Below are 17,927 nucleotides of genomic sequence, written 5' to 3' on the forward strand. Positions count from 1 at the left end.
AAAATGTTGCAAGAGGAACAGCACCAAATTCAAAGTCATTATAAATGGTACGGAATGGATGCAATGGGGGTATCAAAGCCAGAAACATCATATCTGGTTTGGGCAGGGGTTGGGGTAAAGAAAGACTTCATGAAGCAGGCACAAATCAGGTAAGGCTAGAATGATGGGCAGGATTTCAATAAACATTTATTGAATGCCTACTATATGCCAGACACCATGCTAGGATATGGAAAGGGTGACAGAGAAGGTGGGGGTTGGTGACAAAGAAAGAGAGGTTGAATTCCAGGCAGAGGGACCCATATGGGCATAATAACAGAAATCATGAAGTGCTCAGAAAACAACAAATGAACAATCTGGCTTAGCTAACACCCAAAGAACATATTAGAGAATAGTGAGCCTTGAAAGAGATTACAGCTAACTTTTAAAAATCATTCATCAACATGTACTGTGCACGTGCCCTACATTCAAGACTTTGTTCCAGCACTCGTGAATACAAAGATGAGTAAGACATAAAATCTGTGTCCAAAGAATTATCAATTTAGTGGAGAAAGACACAAATGCAAATGCCGATACCAAAACACAAACTCTAAGAACAATTCTCAAAGGACAATAAGGAGTTCTGAGAACACAAAATAATTTGAGGCTAAATCTCTCTGGAGGATCTGAGAGGGCTTCGTGGAAGAAGAGGAAGTTGAAGAAAGCCTTAAAAAGCAAGGAATGGTAATGGCAGGGGTTGTACCCTAGCAAAGAACAACACATGCCATGGCACAAGTAAAGCAAAGTGTAAAGCATATAGGGGACCCAATTTATTAGCTCCGACTGTAGCATAGGCTACAACGAAGATCAAGAAGCAGAGAGGATTGGAAAGGCAAGCTGAGAGTGGGGGAAGATTGGAGAAGAATCATGGAGATCAATGAAGGCCAGATGAGGATATGGAACTTCAATAGGCAACAGCCAGGCATACAAGTTTCTGAGCAGGAAGATAATGTTACAGCAAAAAACTAAAAAGGAATGCCAACAGGACTGGAACTATGGCAAATAAAACTTCATGTCAGATGAATATAAAATATAAAAGGCATTATTCTTAGTGCACCATTCAACTTATATTTATTTTCTAAATTTGCTCAAAAACAGGATTAGAAATCATTGTTTGTTTTATTCTATTTTTATAATTATACTATTTAGATTCATATGCACCTTGAAACAACTAATATTTTCAGTGTAAATTTTGACATAAAAGACTGAATGGGCAACATGGAGAAATTTAAAAAGTGCAGGTTGGGACAATGTGTCTTTTGCATTGTCTCTTACAAAGAAAGGGCCCAGACTAGTTAACAGAAAGCCCTACTTTCTTTGGGCATCTCTATCTCTGTGGGTGCCTTTTGGTTTTGGTTTCATGAATTCAAAAACTAAAACTTATGCAGCTGAAATGAACAACAACCCTACATAACCTACCAGCTGAGAAAAACAAAAGAATTATTCCTTTTTTTGGAGACAGGTTTAAAATGCTTTTCATAGCTCAGTGCAAGAAGAAAATTCCTTACTGGCAGGATAAGTTTCTAAATATAAATTAATAAAGAGACCTTCTAGATTGAGTTGTTATGAGTTGGGTTTTCTGAAGAACTCATGTTACTTAGAGACATTGACCCACAAAGCAAATAGGTCAGATGCTAAAGTATAAAGATGTAACAGCCATCTTAAAGAATTTCTTAAACAAATGCAACTTATTAATATAGTTGATATAAAGAAAATATGCTAAACAACAGTACTTAAATGACGTGATTCAGGTAGAATTTTTTCAAATAGAAATACTATATATTGGTTCAGGGTTTTTTTTTTCCCTATTATTTTTCAAATTCTTTTCCCATTTTGGTTATTACAGAATATTGAGCAGAGTTCCCTGTGCTATACAGTAGGTCCTTGTTGGTTATCTGTTTTAAATATTGCAGTGTGTACATGTCAATCCCAAACTCCCAGTCTATCCCTCCCCCCAACCCTTCCCAATACTGGTCCAGTTTTAAAGTGCTAAATTAATTAACAGGAAGTAACGTATAATACTTGCCCCCAACATTTGTAAAATAATTTACAGTTTTCAAAAACTTTCATAAATATCTACTCAGTCACCATGTATTGACTGAGTGTCCAATACATAAAATACCCTTATTCAGAACAACAAATAATTCTGACCTTGTTCTGTAGGAAATCGTTCTCCAAGTCCACCTTTTCAAATTGATCAGGTATCTGTTGACTGGTGCCATTGAAATTAACTGGAAATCCCTCACAAACTTTCCAACTAAGAAAATAAAATATTTAATTGTTCTTGTTAGAATAAAATGAGTTTAATTTTAGTACTCTTTAGCATAATAATTTATGTATCTTATACTCTTCTAGTGAGAGAAAAACCAGTGTATAGTCCATAGTCTTTTTAAATGGAAATTTGTAAAGTATCTTGGTATTTATCATTGGGAAAGGGAAGGCTTTAAATTTTTTCCTTACAATTATTTTTAATACTGGGGTGGGGTGGGGGATTCTATGCCTAATTGATTATTAATAGAACAAAGACACAAAAAATAATTTTTAATCTTACAGAATCACACACGGTGGAGACCATCATCATTGTTAAAATTATAGTCTAAATACACTGGTCTATAAATAATAAAGGATGCTTTTATAACGGTTGTGTTAAGAACATTAGTTTGGTATTTTTAAGAGTCTTTTAAGAGGCAGCACATTCTAGAGGGTACATGGACAAACCACAAACTGGAAGGGTTGGTCTCATTCTTAGCTCAGCCAAATCACTTATTTTAAAAGTGAGCCAATTCTTACCCTAAAGAAAATCACCTAGATCAACACTGATATGTTAAGATATACCATATAGCATGCTATTCAACAGAAAACAGTTCTGGGAATGGTGATAGTATTTTTTTTTTCAGTAGTCTGAGAAATATAAATAAGAGTATGATGACTAAGATTTCCAATGATCCGCTTGAGAGTATACAAAGAAAATTCAAATGGAATCCAAAAATTAAGTACATTATCTTCAAATAAGTTTGTGTTCAATAAGGGAAGTTTCACATTGTTATACTTAGGGAATTAGATCTAATTTAAATCCATTCATTAAAACAGTATTCATTGCAACTAGGGAAGTAAAATTAAGAAGCAGTACATAAATTAAAAATTAAACTCCTAACTAAAGACTGAAGCGAAAGGCAAGTTTAACAGCTTAGAGAAAGATTATTGCACACGAAATAAATCTTCTCATAAGTGAAAATGCTTATAAAAAAGAGTGCTGAGTTATATTCTATCTATAAAGAGAAAAAGACAAAACATTATAATCTTGTCTGGAAAGTGCAGGCAATCATTGGGGGATGGAGAAGACCAAAGAGTCTGTCTTTCTAGACATATTTAGCAATAGGTTGACACTAGCTATACTGAGTGACCTCGTCAGACTGCTTTTCATTCTCTGGATCTGCCCTCCACTTCAGCCTTTTTACCTGTATATTAAGGAAAGTTGTAATTTGTTAAATTACAAAATATTAAAGTTAGATGGGACCTTATAGATACATCACCTAATCCAACATGGTATCAGTATCGTGCTGCAATGTCCAATATGGTAGCCACGAGCCACATATTCCAACTTAAATTAAAATTACTTAAACAAAATTTAAAATTCAATTCCTCAGTCACACTAGTCACATTTCAAGTGCTCAATGTCATAAAGTTTGTTTCCATCATCATAGAAAGTTCTATTAGACAGTGCTGGATAGGGGTTAAGCCCTCAGTTCTTAAGAAAGACAATCTGGGTTAGAATCCTAGCTCTATCATGTGCAAGTTGTGTGACTGGGCAAATGACTTTGCCCTTCCGTGGCAGAGTTTCTGTCTCCTTAAAATGGAGTAACAATAAGCTAATAAGCAATGATGGGATTAAAATAATTGTTTTGAGGATGAAATAGGTTCTTACCCAATTCATTTAGAGCTGTGCCTGGCCTATGGTCAACACTCAATAACTGCTGGGTTTTATTATTAACCCATAGGAAACTGACACCCATGTGCTCATAGACAATCATGAGCAGATATGGGGTTAGTGCCCAGATCTTCTTCTTTAAAAAAAATATTTATTTATTTATTTTGGCTGCACAGGGTCTTAGCTGCAGTGTAAGGGATCTTTAGTTGCGGCACGCGGGATCTAGCTCCCTGACCAGGGATCGAACCCGGCCCCCAAGAATTGGGAGCACAGAGTCTTAACCATTGGACCACCAGGGAAGTCCCAGTGCCCAGATCTTCTAACTCCTGCTCTTCTTCTCACTATGCCACCAAGCCTCCAGCGTATTGCTTTTGTTTTCAATTTATCATCGTCAAATGAGATGCTTAAACATGAACACTCATATGAGAAAACATATTATTTAATATTTTAATTATTCCATTCAAAACTATTAATTTAGAAACATCCACTAAAAACAATTTTTACATTTCAAATAAAATCGTTACCTTTGCAAAGCAGAAAGTATACTACGCTCATTGCCCCATATGTTTCTTAAAACTCAAGGAAAGTTAATGATAAGTCTTTCAAGCACTAGCTCATTATATCATGAAATTAGTCAATAAACTAAATTGCTTATTTAAGATGATTTAAAGAACATCTTTTAGTGTTTAAATCTCACTCTGGGAAAACTGAATTAGGTGATTCAGATTGCTTTAATGGAACACTTGCTAATTTACTTGTCACATCCCAGTAGAACAGCATTAGGATCCAAGAAGGTTTTATATGCAACTGTAATGCCACCTCTGGCAAATGCAGTCACCTGGTCAAAGGTCAAACCCAAAACAGGGTTTAGTGGAGATCTGAAAAATGGAAAAAAACATCAAATCTATCTGCAAAATTATACAAACACTGAAATTTGAGTACAGATAAACAATAAAACATACCATATCCATGTCTAATAAAATCCAGAAATAAGTGAATTTCCTATTATACAGCACTATTGTTGGTATCCTATACTGATACCTGACATGCACATTTTAGTTTATTTGTTTGATTTATAATATGCAAAGGATAGTTGCAACACATGTAATTTTTAAAAATAATTTCAGTAATAAAAGCGAAGTATTTAGTTGAGAAAAACAACCAACTGTCATTCCTGTAATGTTCATTTTTCATGTATAACTACAATGCAATACACCCATGATGATCTTTGGAGCTTATAATCAAATTAATCCTTCATATTTGGCTACAAACAACTATTTTTTTGTGAGCTTACTAAATACTACGCTGATTTGATTTGTCATATTACATACTGTTAGGTACACTGTTTTAAGTTAATTTAATTATATGAGAATTAAAATCAAATGGAAAACAGATCTTAAATAAAAAGGATGGCCACTATGTCAATTATGAGCCATTTTGTTTTTGAAATTGGTGACAAACAGTTGCTCTTCAACTTTAGAGTCACAGGATCAATCACATCACCTGTGTAGTATTGCTAAAAATATTTAAACTGAATCTAATCATGAGAAAACACTCACACAAGTCTAGAATGTGGGACATTCTACAAGAAAAGTGCCTGAACTCTTCAAAAAGAAAACCAATGTCATGAAAAATAAAACAAAAGATGGTGGAATATTCTACATTACAGAGAACTAAAGAAAATAACTAAATGCAACAGATGAAGCTTATTTGGATACTGGATTACAAAAAAAGCTCTAAAGCAGATTTTGGGTAGTATGAACATAGGTTACATATTAGACAATATTATATTATTGTTGACTGTGTTAGATATTATACTGTGGTGATAGAGAAGAACGTCCTGTTCTTCAGTTATGTGACCTGCAGCATTTAGGAGTAAAACTTTATGATTGTGTGGAATTAATTCCAAACAGTTCAAAAGAGAGAGAAAGGAGACATAAGAGAGGTAAAACAAATATGGCAAAATCCTTAAATTGCTGAACCTAGGTGAAGGATATATAAATCTTCATTGTATCAAGTTTTCTGTAGATTGGATATTTTTCAAAATAAAAATTGGGAGAAAAACAATTAAAGGACTCAAAATAGAAGCAGATATTGGCAAAATCACCTTTTGCAAAAGAGTAACCTGACCCCCCATATCAACATGTATTAGACACGTTAGAATTTCTCCCTGAAAATGAATATCATTTACTTAGTACATATTGCACATTTTCTCAATGTTCTCATTTTCTCAATATATTTTAACTAGATGGAAATAACTTTTTTGACATTAACTTAGAAGTTTCAATAGTAGCAAAATGCTATAATGGTTCCCTAATGCCTCATATTGGATTCAAAACCAGAAAAAAATAATACATTATGCTATTAAAATAGCTATGATATACAAACAAATATACACACTTATAAATTCTGCCAGCTACAATCCTCAGTTGATTTTAGAATATTCCAGATACTTAGTAATTTTTGTTACTTCACAAATATGATCCAATTAACCAAGAACAAGTGTTTGATCATATTAAAATACTGTATTATAGCAAACATCATTAAAAACATCATAATTAGTCAGTCATTGCTTTCACTTTAACAATTATATTTAAGAAGAAATTATTAGACACATTTTATTAAAGCCTTTCCTTGTAATTGGAAGAGCTTGCTAAATTATACAAGAATTCTTGCCGCTTTAAAATTCATTGCTATTTTTATCATTGTAAAAATAATTCTCACAATGTAATTAAATTATATTTTGAAATCTGCCTATTGAAGAAGCACCATTCCTTACAGATATTTTTTAGTTTTATAAATTACACAGCATAAGATACTAGTAAGCATTTTAATTTTACTCTAATGGGACAGATGAAAGATTTTGTAATATGCTACCCACAACAAATCCTACCAATGTCTCCCAAAACCTTCATGGATTTCTGAGTAGATTTGTTTTCTTTGAAATTTTGACTATTAGAATACACAGTAAATCTAATCAGCTCCTAGTTCTGTCTATGCTATTTTTGTTAAAATTAGTGTATGATCAATTATATTCTACAAGCACTATTTCCCCTATTCTGTTCTACAGATAAAGAGCTGAAAACGAAACAAAACAAAAAGATTAAAAGTAGACAGAAAAGTGTGTTTTAAGTTTCCTGACAAGCAGCTTCAGAGCTCATCTGGATGTGTCCTGTCAAAATATGCATAAATTTCCAAGATATTCCACACAACAGCCAGACTCATCAGTGCCTGCAGACTGAAGTCTTTTTTTCTTGGGAACACAGATAATTTTATGCAGGAATTTACCAATCTACAAAAATTTACACAATGCTCAGTAATAACCAGTAATTATTGTGGGATAATGTAAGGTGCTTTTGAGGAATATAACTTTGATAGGATAGGGTTTACAAGCTTTACCAATTTATCTTTGGCTGTCCTGTCATTGGAGCTTAAAAGGTTAAGACTTTATTTGTGAAAACATAGAGAGATAGTGGGGAATCATGTTGTCTACAGCTTCATAAATCTTGCTTAAGATCCTTTTCAATTACCATCCATTTCTCCTTTAAAAAGGGACAAAAAAATAGAGGAGTGGAAGCAGGTCAGGGCAGTGTGCAACAATGACAGTGTGATGGGCTTGGGCCCCCGTGGCGTTTCCATCTGCTATCATTAAGGTGACTACTCAGACATGAACAAATCCCACTTGCTGTGCTGACAGGCAGACTTCAAGAACTATGACAAGGCATTAAGACAGAAAGTCAGGGGGGTGGGGGACAGAGAGAGAGAGATGTCATATCCCACAAACAATACTGCCTCACAAAAAAAAAACGCCCCTGGAATTTTACTGGAATTCAAAATAATTTTTTTTTTTTTTAATAAAGGGTGCAAAAAAAATAAATAAATAAATAAAGGGTGCTACTTGGCTTCTCAACTCTCCTTTTAAATTAGCTTGTCCCAGAAAGATTGAGAATAAACACCTTGCTCCTACCTGTATGCTTTACCATAAGAGACCCAAATTTTTTGCTCATTCTTCAGCGAAAGTGGATTCTTAATTTCTTGACCGTGCTCGTCGAAAAGCCGGATTGAAGAAAAATTGAGGCCTGGTGGGTTGATGGAAGAACCTTGAAGTCTTCGATGAATCTTGAAAAGTAACTGGTGGGGGGGGGGGGGGGGGGCGGGGTGTGGAAATGAAGAAGAAAAAGAAATAACGTAAAATGTGAACACCTGTGATAAACTGTCTCTACTCTGTAACAGATGAAGTCCAAACAAATGATAATTAAATTCATACAGAATGTTAAAAGAAGTGTGAAATGACGGCAATGTTTAGCTCGGTGTAAAGTAACAAAATGAGCATGGGCTTTTAACCAGCAGGGGGTGCCACAGGCTCGTGATTGAGCTCTGACCCTTTGGCACGGGGACGGAAAGCAGATGTGACAGTCTTACAGAAAGAGCATTTAGCTTCTACACACGGTACCAGTCCTCTTTGATAAGGGTTATGCTTTTCTTGTCTGAGCTACACATTCTGTTGGGTCCTTCCAGAGTACGTTCAAGTTTTACAATCAGCAATCTCCCATCACCGAGACTAACCTCAGGTAACCAACGGTGGAACAATCCACCACTGACAGGATTGCAAAAATAAACATGACTTTCCGGCTTACGCCAATTCACTTAGAAGAACTCTTCCTGGATGTATTAATTAAGAGCTCTGCAGAAGCTTGCGAGCGGCTTCAATAATGGATGTTTTCAAGTTGTAAATAAGATGTAATCGAAGTGTGAAGTATGAAATGCTATCATTTAATATGTTAAATAACAGCATTGTCTGTGTTTGCTTCTATCTTATACTTAGAATCTCTAAATTATAAAGATATTTCTAACTGAAGGCATATTTCAAATGAAAGTAAATCTGGCTGAACTGTGTTGCACATGGACTTTTAAAAGATATTTTTCATCATTATCTGTCACCTTTGTTTGAGTGTTTAGGCCTCTGCTCTTTCCCGCTCTGTGCCCCAACTATCCATCACTCTGTTTTCCCCCCAGCCTTCTGTCACAAGCTTCCTTTTCTTCTCTGCCTTGTCAGTTCTTGTGTCTCTCAATTTCTTGTTACTCTGTAATCTCGGCAGGGATGCGGATATAGTTGTAGCCTTTTCTTGCCTAGCTGCTGTTCAGGGTGCCTTTTTTGCTCCTTCTATTAATTCCCATTGAAGGTATATTGAGACGTGCTAAATGCCGAGGCCCAGAGAAAAGGAAAGGCGCAAGCCTGTCATATATCTCCAGTTTCCTCACCTATTGGCTATAAACTCTTTACCGAGTAAAATATTTTCTATGACCAGCAACTGTATCCATAGAAGGCCTAAGGCTTAGGCTTTGCCCTAATTAGAGATAAATAATCTTATCTCCAACTTCATCAGCTTTATGTTGTTTTTATCAGCTCTGCACTGACCAGATTTTTTAGCCTTGAGCATCAGAAGGGCTGAAAATGATGATACATCTTTCCTTTCATTAAAGTTAATACTTTTCATCCAGCATAGCCAAGTCCTTTGAGTTAAAAATAATGATTACTATTCTCTTTAGGAATATAATAGGCAAAGTGTTAGAATAGTAAAAATCTGTGTTTTGTTTTTCCACTGGAACCACAAAAAGTTTTGAAATCCATGGACTGTATTTATAAAGCCCTACATTTATTTCTGTGTGGTCTCAGCCCTTGAGCTTATTTTTTGTGGCTTTGCTATGATTTCAGAAAACAAGTAATGTTGATCGTTTTTTAAATCACAGTGATTTTGCTTTATAGGCATCTCCTTTTTTGTAAAGGGGGAAGATATAAAAAATTTAAGGCCTGATCCAGGAGATAAATAAGTACACAAAGAACAGGAGTGTGTGGTAGAGAAGGGATGTGAACACCTGACCACTTAACCAAATTCACTTTCACAGGAGTTGCATTGCAATCTCTATTTTCTCAACTTGGCAACACACTGCATTTTAGGTGTTCAAAGATGAGCATTCGACAGCCTACAGGAGGTAAGGCCTCAGTGTCTTTCATCTCTAGGTCATTGGTGAGGGCTGGGCTATAGTGACCAAAAATAGTGATAATCTTCACCCATTTATCTTTAAAGTTGTCATCACCAGGCCTTTATAGGATAAGAATTTGTTCAGGGACCTGAGAAGAGTGTAAAACATCTTAGGCTAGTGATTGAGACAAGTGTGCACCAAGGGAACAGTCGTCCTTGGGTGTCACAAGGGCTCTCCCAAAGAGCTTTATAATGCCCCTAGTTAAAGGTTTTCCCCCGGATTTTCTTGCATATAGATGCAAATCACAGATCAGTTTCAGTGTGCCATTAGCCAACAAAAGCTTTCTACAGAATAATATCTTCCTGTGTAATCTAACATAAATTCCATCTTCAATTTTTTATATGAACCAAAAAAGGACAATATTCTAATGTGGAAAAGAGGAATTTACAGGTAGAGAATTCTAGGAAGGCTTTTGTATCATGGTGATTTGTATAGTCAGGGATGTGATGGTAAAAGAAAACCAGCCAAGGCTCTTTATCATTCTCTCTCTAATCAATCAAGGTAGCACTTCCCATCTCTTCTGAGCTCAGCTAATGATCGGATGATCAGCTTTTGTGACTGACTGTGAAGTCCAGGTAATGGATACCACCAGGGAGAGGTAAGTCTGAGGGTACTGAACTGAAGGGGGAAAAAATGGAGCAAGTTTCTGAACAAAGGTCAAGCAACCGAGCCCAAAACACTGGTGTGCGCTCAGGCGAATAACCCCAATTTGTAAACAACAGGGTATTCAGTGTCCTTTCATGCAAGACAAAGACCCAAAATAAAGACCCTGAACATGTTGGTTCTGCTTGAGAAACATCCCAATTGTCTGGAAAATAGGAAAAGGTAAGAATGCCTAAGATAAACCATCTGGACTTGCTCACAAGGAGCACAGGAGAAGACCAAGGCTGTGGCTGTGTGTTACTTGCTCAGGGTCTAGGGCTTGGAAATACCCTAGACGCAGAACACACCCTCCACTGGATATCATGTCACTTCTTTTCAATGTGTAAACAAGAGGACAATTCCAGAGTCCAGTGTAGACAGATTTTCAAATAAAAGCATAATGAAGATTAAGATGCTATTAAGTAAGAGGTCAGGAGTTAATATTATACTAAAGCTGAGAACCTCCGGAATCCAGAAGTCAAGCTTGAAACTATAAATCTTTACAGATCAGCAAATGATTAATCTTTCCTAAACAACTTTAAAAATGTAATTGTCTAAATTAACTACAAGTAACTTGGAAGATGCTCATAGTCATAAATGAATAGTCAGTAAACTCACTCTTTCCATCATATAGCCAGTTTGAATTGGGCTATTAGGCCCCAGATCTTTTTCACTGATACAAACAGAGATCTCTCCAGTGTCTTTACCATTTTCAAATATCTGAAAAATAAGCACATTCAAAATTAAAAATAAATACACGCACACATATACATACATATAAATACATATATAAACACAAGCAGTCCTGATTTTGCACAGTACACTGCTGACTGAAACTCATGCATATGGTTAACTGTGTAAAGCAAAGACGGCCTGTACACATGCAAGTAATTGGCAATGAAAAGCAACAGGACTAGAATAGTATAAAGGAAGTCCCTTGTTTCTCCTTTTGCTTTCAGTGTCCTTAACCTGACTGTCATTCCCTACAATCTTAAAATAGAAGGAAACACACACATTAAAGGAGGAATCACTGACTACACCGAATGCTTACATGGGGTAAGCATCAGGGAAAGGTCAGCTAGAAACCAATTAACTAGCTCATTTCATTCTTTTTGAAGAACATAAAGCCACTAATTATGTAAGGAATGTTTAATTTATATTTAAAATATATCAGTGTTCAGCTCATCTTTTGACTCACTGAAAGGAAATTCAACCTGAAAAATTTATTGCATAAAGGTACAATGAAAGCCATCCATTTTAAGTGCATATAAGCAACAAGTTGCTGAGAACAGAGAGAAAATTCAGAACATTGCATTATGCAATGCTCATCTGGAAAAAGAAAATGCTAGCTAACGTTCTGGTCAAAGGTATCGAAATAAACCAGTCCCAAAGGAGGGCTCCACTAGAGTGAACACCATCCTCCGACCATGCTGAGGGCCCACATGGGGTGTGTCAGTCACCAGGCAAGAAAGAATGCAGGCCGATAGAGGCTTCATGAGTAATGTAAATCCTTGCTTTTTACTGTATTTTTTTCTCAAAAGTTCTTTCCTTTCCTTTCTGATAGACCTATCACATCAGAGTAGCCATTTTATTTCTTTCTAGTGCTATCGCCAGAGAAGATAATTTGGGAGAATATTCTATTTAAATATAAGAAAGAAAACCATCTGTTTTACTTTTGAGACAGTTTGAGAGTTATTTAATTAGTCCTAACCTGGTTTAGGAAATAATGTGCTTCAATAGCACTTCCTCAGGCTTTAGGCAAAAAAAAAAAAAAAAAAAAAAAGGTTTTAAAAAAGAGTAACAATGTTTAAGAATGGTGGGGTTTTCTCCACTCTGTGCTTTTCATCGTACTGACAGCCTAGTGGAGAGGGTACAGCTGTCAGCCTTGGGGCATTGAGGCTCTACACTCTACAGTAGCTTTTGCTAAAGGGGATTTTTTAAACCTCTTTTCTGAGAAAAGATACAATTCTGAGCAAGAAATCTCTCTACTTTAGCCAGGAACTTTGTAAACCCAACTGTTGCCTACAAACCTATGGGAAATAATGTGGGAGGAGAATCTTACTGTCCCAACAATCTCTTCAGGGCCCTCTTAAACAACAGAGCCATTTAGCAATTAGGTTCACAATTCTAGGTGGCACGCATTCTGCAAGGTTAGTGTTGACAAAGGCTCAGTTTGGAGAACTTATCGATGTTCCTTTGTCAAGACTTGTTAGATGTGGAACTGGAGTGCAGCAAATTATATTCTAGAAAATAGCTGTGTGAGTGCTGTCAAACTGAGAAAGCAAATAGGACCTGGACAACACCTAAGACCTTCATTAGCTTACTGCTTTCCTCACTACTGTTAATAAGCCTTCCCTTCTATGTCCATAAAAGAGTGTTCCCAAGAAAAAAAATAAGGCTCTGGCCTCTAAAAGCCCTATGAGGGCATAAAGAAAAAAGAGGTGCTTTATTGTTTAAGTGAAAGTTTAGGTGTTTAAGTGAAAGAAATCTGCCCTCTACTAGTCATTCATACAATGTTTTTTTTTTTTTTCTGTATTTCTACAAAAGTAAAAATTCCCCAAGCTGAAATTCTATGACATTCTGCTTTTCTTAGGGCTCAGCTCCTATTTTTAAGGTCTATATCACTATGACCATTTTTCTTTAATCTAAGTATTCTATTTTTTTCTTCCTTTGCATGAGAAGTATTTTTATTTCTATTGTCCAATGTCTAAACAAGGATAGCTCTCTAAACAGAGTTTATATAGGAAAATAAAAAATAGTCTACCTTTATTTTCCTGCTGCCTAATCCTTGGCTTAAGAAAAACCAACTGCTTCCTAGTGACTATCTGCATGCCGTCACCTCCTTATAGTTCTAAAACTAAATTCTCACTCTTGAAGTAGGGTGATACAAAAAGCCAGCTAAGGCTAGTCTTGAGTCCCTAGCTGAGTAGTAATGCAATAGAATCTAAAAAAAAAAAGTGGGGGGGATCCAGATCCTTTCGAAAAACATTGTAGCTAATGACTATTGAAAAAAATACCTATAAATAGGAACTTACTTCTATGCCCTTAGTTACACAAAGTACAGAGTTTCTAGGAGGAGTTTCCCATGAACTGCAGTCTTTTTACTTTCCGTCATGTCAACAATGACTTTTCTTCAGCAGAATTAAATTAGGTTAACACCAATGTTTCACTGTAATGTTGTTAATTATTCATTCAACAAATATTTATTGAGTGCCTACTATGTGCCATCCACTGCTCAAGTGCTCAAGATACACCAGTGAACTAAGATTCCTGACAGAACAAGTAATTAAATCATATAGCAAGGTCAGGATACATCCAGGTCTGTGAGGTCTGAAGTTTATACAACTTGGTGGGCCTTCTTTAACAAAAAAAATGCAAAATTACAAATGGAAAACTAGATACAAAATATTTATTTAAAATGAGAAATTACAACAATTTACACATGTTAAAAAGCTCACACATAGCAAAAAACATGACAAAATCCAGAAAAAGTCACAAAATATTTTCATTAATTTACTATCCAATGCACATTTTTTGGCTGAATTGTCTTCAATCACCTCTTCATTTGGTAATCTTGTAACATTTTCTATAAGGAGAATAGGAATATAATTCCATCTTCCCTCTTGCATGGTTAATCAAAAAATTTCTGTTATTGATTAGAAAAATTTCTCTCAACTACACAACTTGGTTGGTCATTTCATAAACATTTTTAGGATTGATGTCAACTTTGGGAAAAGCTTGATAGATTACTTTAAAATATGAGCTGTAAAATGTGGAAAGATTTTCTACAAGTTACTTGACTTTGTTAATTTCACACTATGTTTTTTCCTCCACCACCCATATACTTTTGGTGACAGGTACTCTAGCCCACAGTCAAAAAGCAATACACTCTATGGCCAGCAGGTAGTAGCCATCTTCCTAGAAGCTCTTCCCATACCAGGGTGGCTTAGCCCTAACTTAACTACGATACAGGGAAATGACTGCAAACCAGTAACTACATCCCACTATGCTCAAACTAAATGTATCCTCAACTCAACTTCCCCTTAGCCAGACCTCAAAAATGCCTGCAACCACTTCAGCTCCCGCTGGTGCAAGGGAAAACTTGACAGAGAGGAAGTTGGAGTGGAAACAGACAATGGTCTCAGTCAATTGTAGTTAAAATATATTATATTTGCAAATTTTACAGAAACATGTGGCCCTGTGAACACATTGCTAGGGCCTCTCCCAGGGTTTTGGAAGGGGCCTAAGCAGGAAAGGGGCCTTGAAGCTTAGGTACATTGGCATCATGGTAAATGCACCTTGGAGGAAGTTAGAAGGTGGTTAAGTGCCATGTAAAGAGGAAAAAATATAGCAAGGAAGGGATATAGGGCCTAGGATCAACGAGTGGGATGGGTGGTGGTCGCCATATGAAGCAGGTGATCAGAAAAGGCTTTCAAGAGAGGAAAGATTTGAGTAAAGACTTGGCGGTGAGAGAGTTAGCCAAGCAGATAGCTGGCAGAAGAGCACTGGAGGCAGAGGGAGAGGCTAGAGCAAAGAAACTAAGGCAGGAACGTGCCCAGTATGTTCCAGGAACTACAAGCAGGCTGGTGTGACAGGAGCAGAGTGAGAGAGAAGAAGGGTAAGTAACGTGAAATCAGAGGGTTCAGGGGTGGGCAGCAAAATGGGGGATCCTTGGAGGGATTGGAACAGAGCAGTAACAGGATCTGACTTAAAAGGAGCATCGGGGCTGCTGGGTGGAGGGTAGACTCCAGGGAGCAAAAGTTATCCGAAGGGTGAATGACTGCGGCTCAGACAGAGTATTAACAATGGACTTGGTTATAAATGGTCAATTTCTGTTGTTCATTCCAGAGTAATTTGTTCATTAGTGGGGTTGGGAAATAAAATTTGTAGCTAGGCTAATATTTCTGGACCGTGATGTCTGCATCTATGGATGCAAATAAATCAACCTAAGTATAACTTCATATGTAGTTTTTGTGAAGGCACAAAAATGTTAACAAACTATCAAAAGAACTGTATTTACTGTGAAGATTTTATAGAGGCAGTGACCAAAACTTAAACCATGCGGGGGGAAGATGACTTGAATAGGATGTTGTTCTTTGACCAGTTTGCCTGGCATCATTTATGACACCTATTTAAGGACTTGTATAAGGCCTAGTTCAGTGCCATTATCGGCCTTTAATGCTATAAGTCTGGTTAAGAGCTAGCTGTCGGGGACCAGCAGGTTCCCAAACTCTCATAACAGCTGGACAGACCACCCAGGAAGCTCTTCTGTGCGTGAGTGGAAGGCCAAACACCTAAGCTTCAAAATGCCTCAGGAGGCAATGCTGTCAAGAGGCAATAACAGGAAAATGACACCGCAGTGTGTGGCCAAAAGTTGGGAGGCTGTACAGTAACAGGATTTACTACTAGAGGTCTGGTGAAGGAAAGGAATATAAAATAGCCCCACAAAACCATCTGGCATACTTCAGGTAAAATAATTAAATATGTTGGGAAAAGGTTAACTTACATGTTGTCTTGGATTAGGGTCCCCAGGAAACAGACTCTGAGACCAATATTTAGCTGCGGGAGGTTTCCGGCGGAGCGTTCTCAGGTACAACACAGGTGAGGGGAGTGAGAAACAGGAGTGGGCAGAGGGAGAAGGTAAACTGTGATGCAGTTGCAACACAGGCCTCCGGTGGGAGCTCTAGACCTGGGATGGCCCCTCAGAGTTGTCCAGAATTGAGGCCAGGGAGTATGGCTTTGCACTGCCCACCAATCACATACTGGATGCAGACTGCCCTCGGGATGGGGGCCTCATCTTGGGAGAAGCAGCAACTTCACACCAAGGGCAACTGTCCGAGCAGAATGTAGGTGTGGCAGCTGGAGGTGGCGGGTAGGTATCTCAGTCCTAAGAGGGAATCCAGGTAGCGTGGCACGGCATCCGCTACACACACGCACAGTGATTCGCAGTGTAGGGTGCGCACACCTTTCAATCACTCAATACTCAAAGCAACTGGATTTTACAGGTGAGTCTCAGAGAGGTTAAGTGACTTGCCTAGCGCAGATCTACTTATAAGGGGCAGCGAGATCTTCAGAAATCAAGTCCTCTGATTTTTTTCCAGCTTTATTGAGATATAATTATCATATAACATGTAAATTTGTGCACAACGTGTTGATTTGATACACTTACATATTTCTAAATGTTACCAGGGTTAGCTAACACCTCCATCACATCACATAATTACCATTTCTTTTTGTGGTAAGAACATTTAAGATCTACTCTCTTTAAAACTTTCAAGTTTTCAAGGGGCCCACCTCAGCCCCTAGTACCCACCATCCTAGTCTCTGTTTCTACAAGGTCGGCTTTCTTAGACTCCACATATAAGTGATATCATACGGTATTTGTCCTCCTCTGTCTGACTTATTTCACTTAGCATAATGCCCTACGATGTTTTAAATTACAAACATCAAAATTTACTCTTATATCTAAGATTAGAGATCTAACAATATGAAACAATATGAAAATTTTTAAAGGTATAGAAAAGTAATTTATAGAAGTTTTTTACCTAAGTCAAAGAACATGAAAATTAAAATGGAATATTTTCCTTATGTGAGAAGCTAATTAGCCATGAAAAAAATCTATCCAATCAGAATTCAAAGTAACCTTTAGAGATAGAAAATTAACTCTAAGTGAATTAACATTGTATGTACATTAAATCAGATAAATGTGCTATTACTTTTTTTATTGTTACAGACTTGTAAGATAGTTTATAGAATGTCCACATTTTCTATATCTTCTCAAATGTATAATATACTATAAATCAAACTGTAAACATGTCTAATTTTAATATTCAGATAAGAAGATAATCACAAAGCAAATATTAAAATTATGAGATTCAGGCAATGAAAAGTTAATAATGAATTAGTATGTTTATACTGCATATAGGAAAATGCGTTTTAATGCCTAACAGAGATATCTTTAAACTGTACTTAACAGGTAAGGAGACAGTACATTTGTCCCAAGAAATGAAAATGCACTTATGTGAAGACAAGTTATTTCACTGTTCAACTTCACCAGTCTAAATGGGACCTGAATCAAAAATCAAATAACATTGTTTTAAAGCCCAGAAAAGGTATATTTAAGAAAATAATTTATTTTAAAAGAGACATTTTAGATTTCCTCTGTAAGTTGCAGCACAGCCCACCATTTAGAAGATATAAAGTGGGTGACTGCCTATGGTGTAGGATTTTAGGGGTGGGCTAAAAGACTCTGACCCCAAAATACCACTCCCATCAA

General features: G+C 36.6%; 1 protein-coding gene across 21 annotated transcripts in view; it reads right to left on the minus strand.

The window, feature by feature from the left end:
- Positions 1 to 17,927, minus strand: part of DCDC1 (doublecortin domain containing 1) — a 466,050-nt gene that overhangs the window by 211,892 nt on the left and 236,231 nt on the right. For 20 of the 21 annotated variants that reach the window (XR_009504676.1, XM_059931315.1, XM_059931310.1 and 17 more), the window contains 4 exons: positions 11,270 to 11,371; positions 7,932 to 8,095; positions 4,720 to 4,842; positions 2,188 to 2,293 (listed from right to left, as the gene is read on the minus strand). Coding sequence is in view for 20 of the 21 variants with exons in the window: in XM_059931315.1 (XP_059787298.1) it covers positions 2,188 to 2,293; positions 4,720 to 4,842; positions 7,932 to 8,095; positions 11,270 to 11,371 (495 nt within the window). In the remaining variant the exon portion in view is untranslated. Of the gene's footprint in view, positions 1 to 2,187; positions 2,294 to 4,719; positions 4,843 to 7,931; positions 8,096 to 11,269; positions 11,372 to 17,927 lie in introns of those variants that run through there. The other variant, XM_059931329.1, reaches the window with a different exon arrangement.

The sequence above is a fragment of the Balaenoptera ricei genome, chromosome 8 (assembly GCF_028023285.1).
Source record: "Balaenoptera ricei isolate mBalRic1 chromosome 8, mBalRic1.hap2, whole genome shotgun sequence".
In the NCBI taxonomy this organism is placed as follows: domain Eukaryota; kingdom Metazoa; phylum Chordata; class Mammalia; order Artiodactyla; family Balaenopteridae; genus Balaenoptera; species Balaenoptera ricei.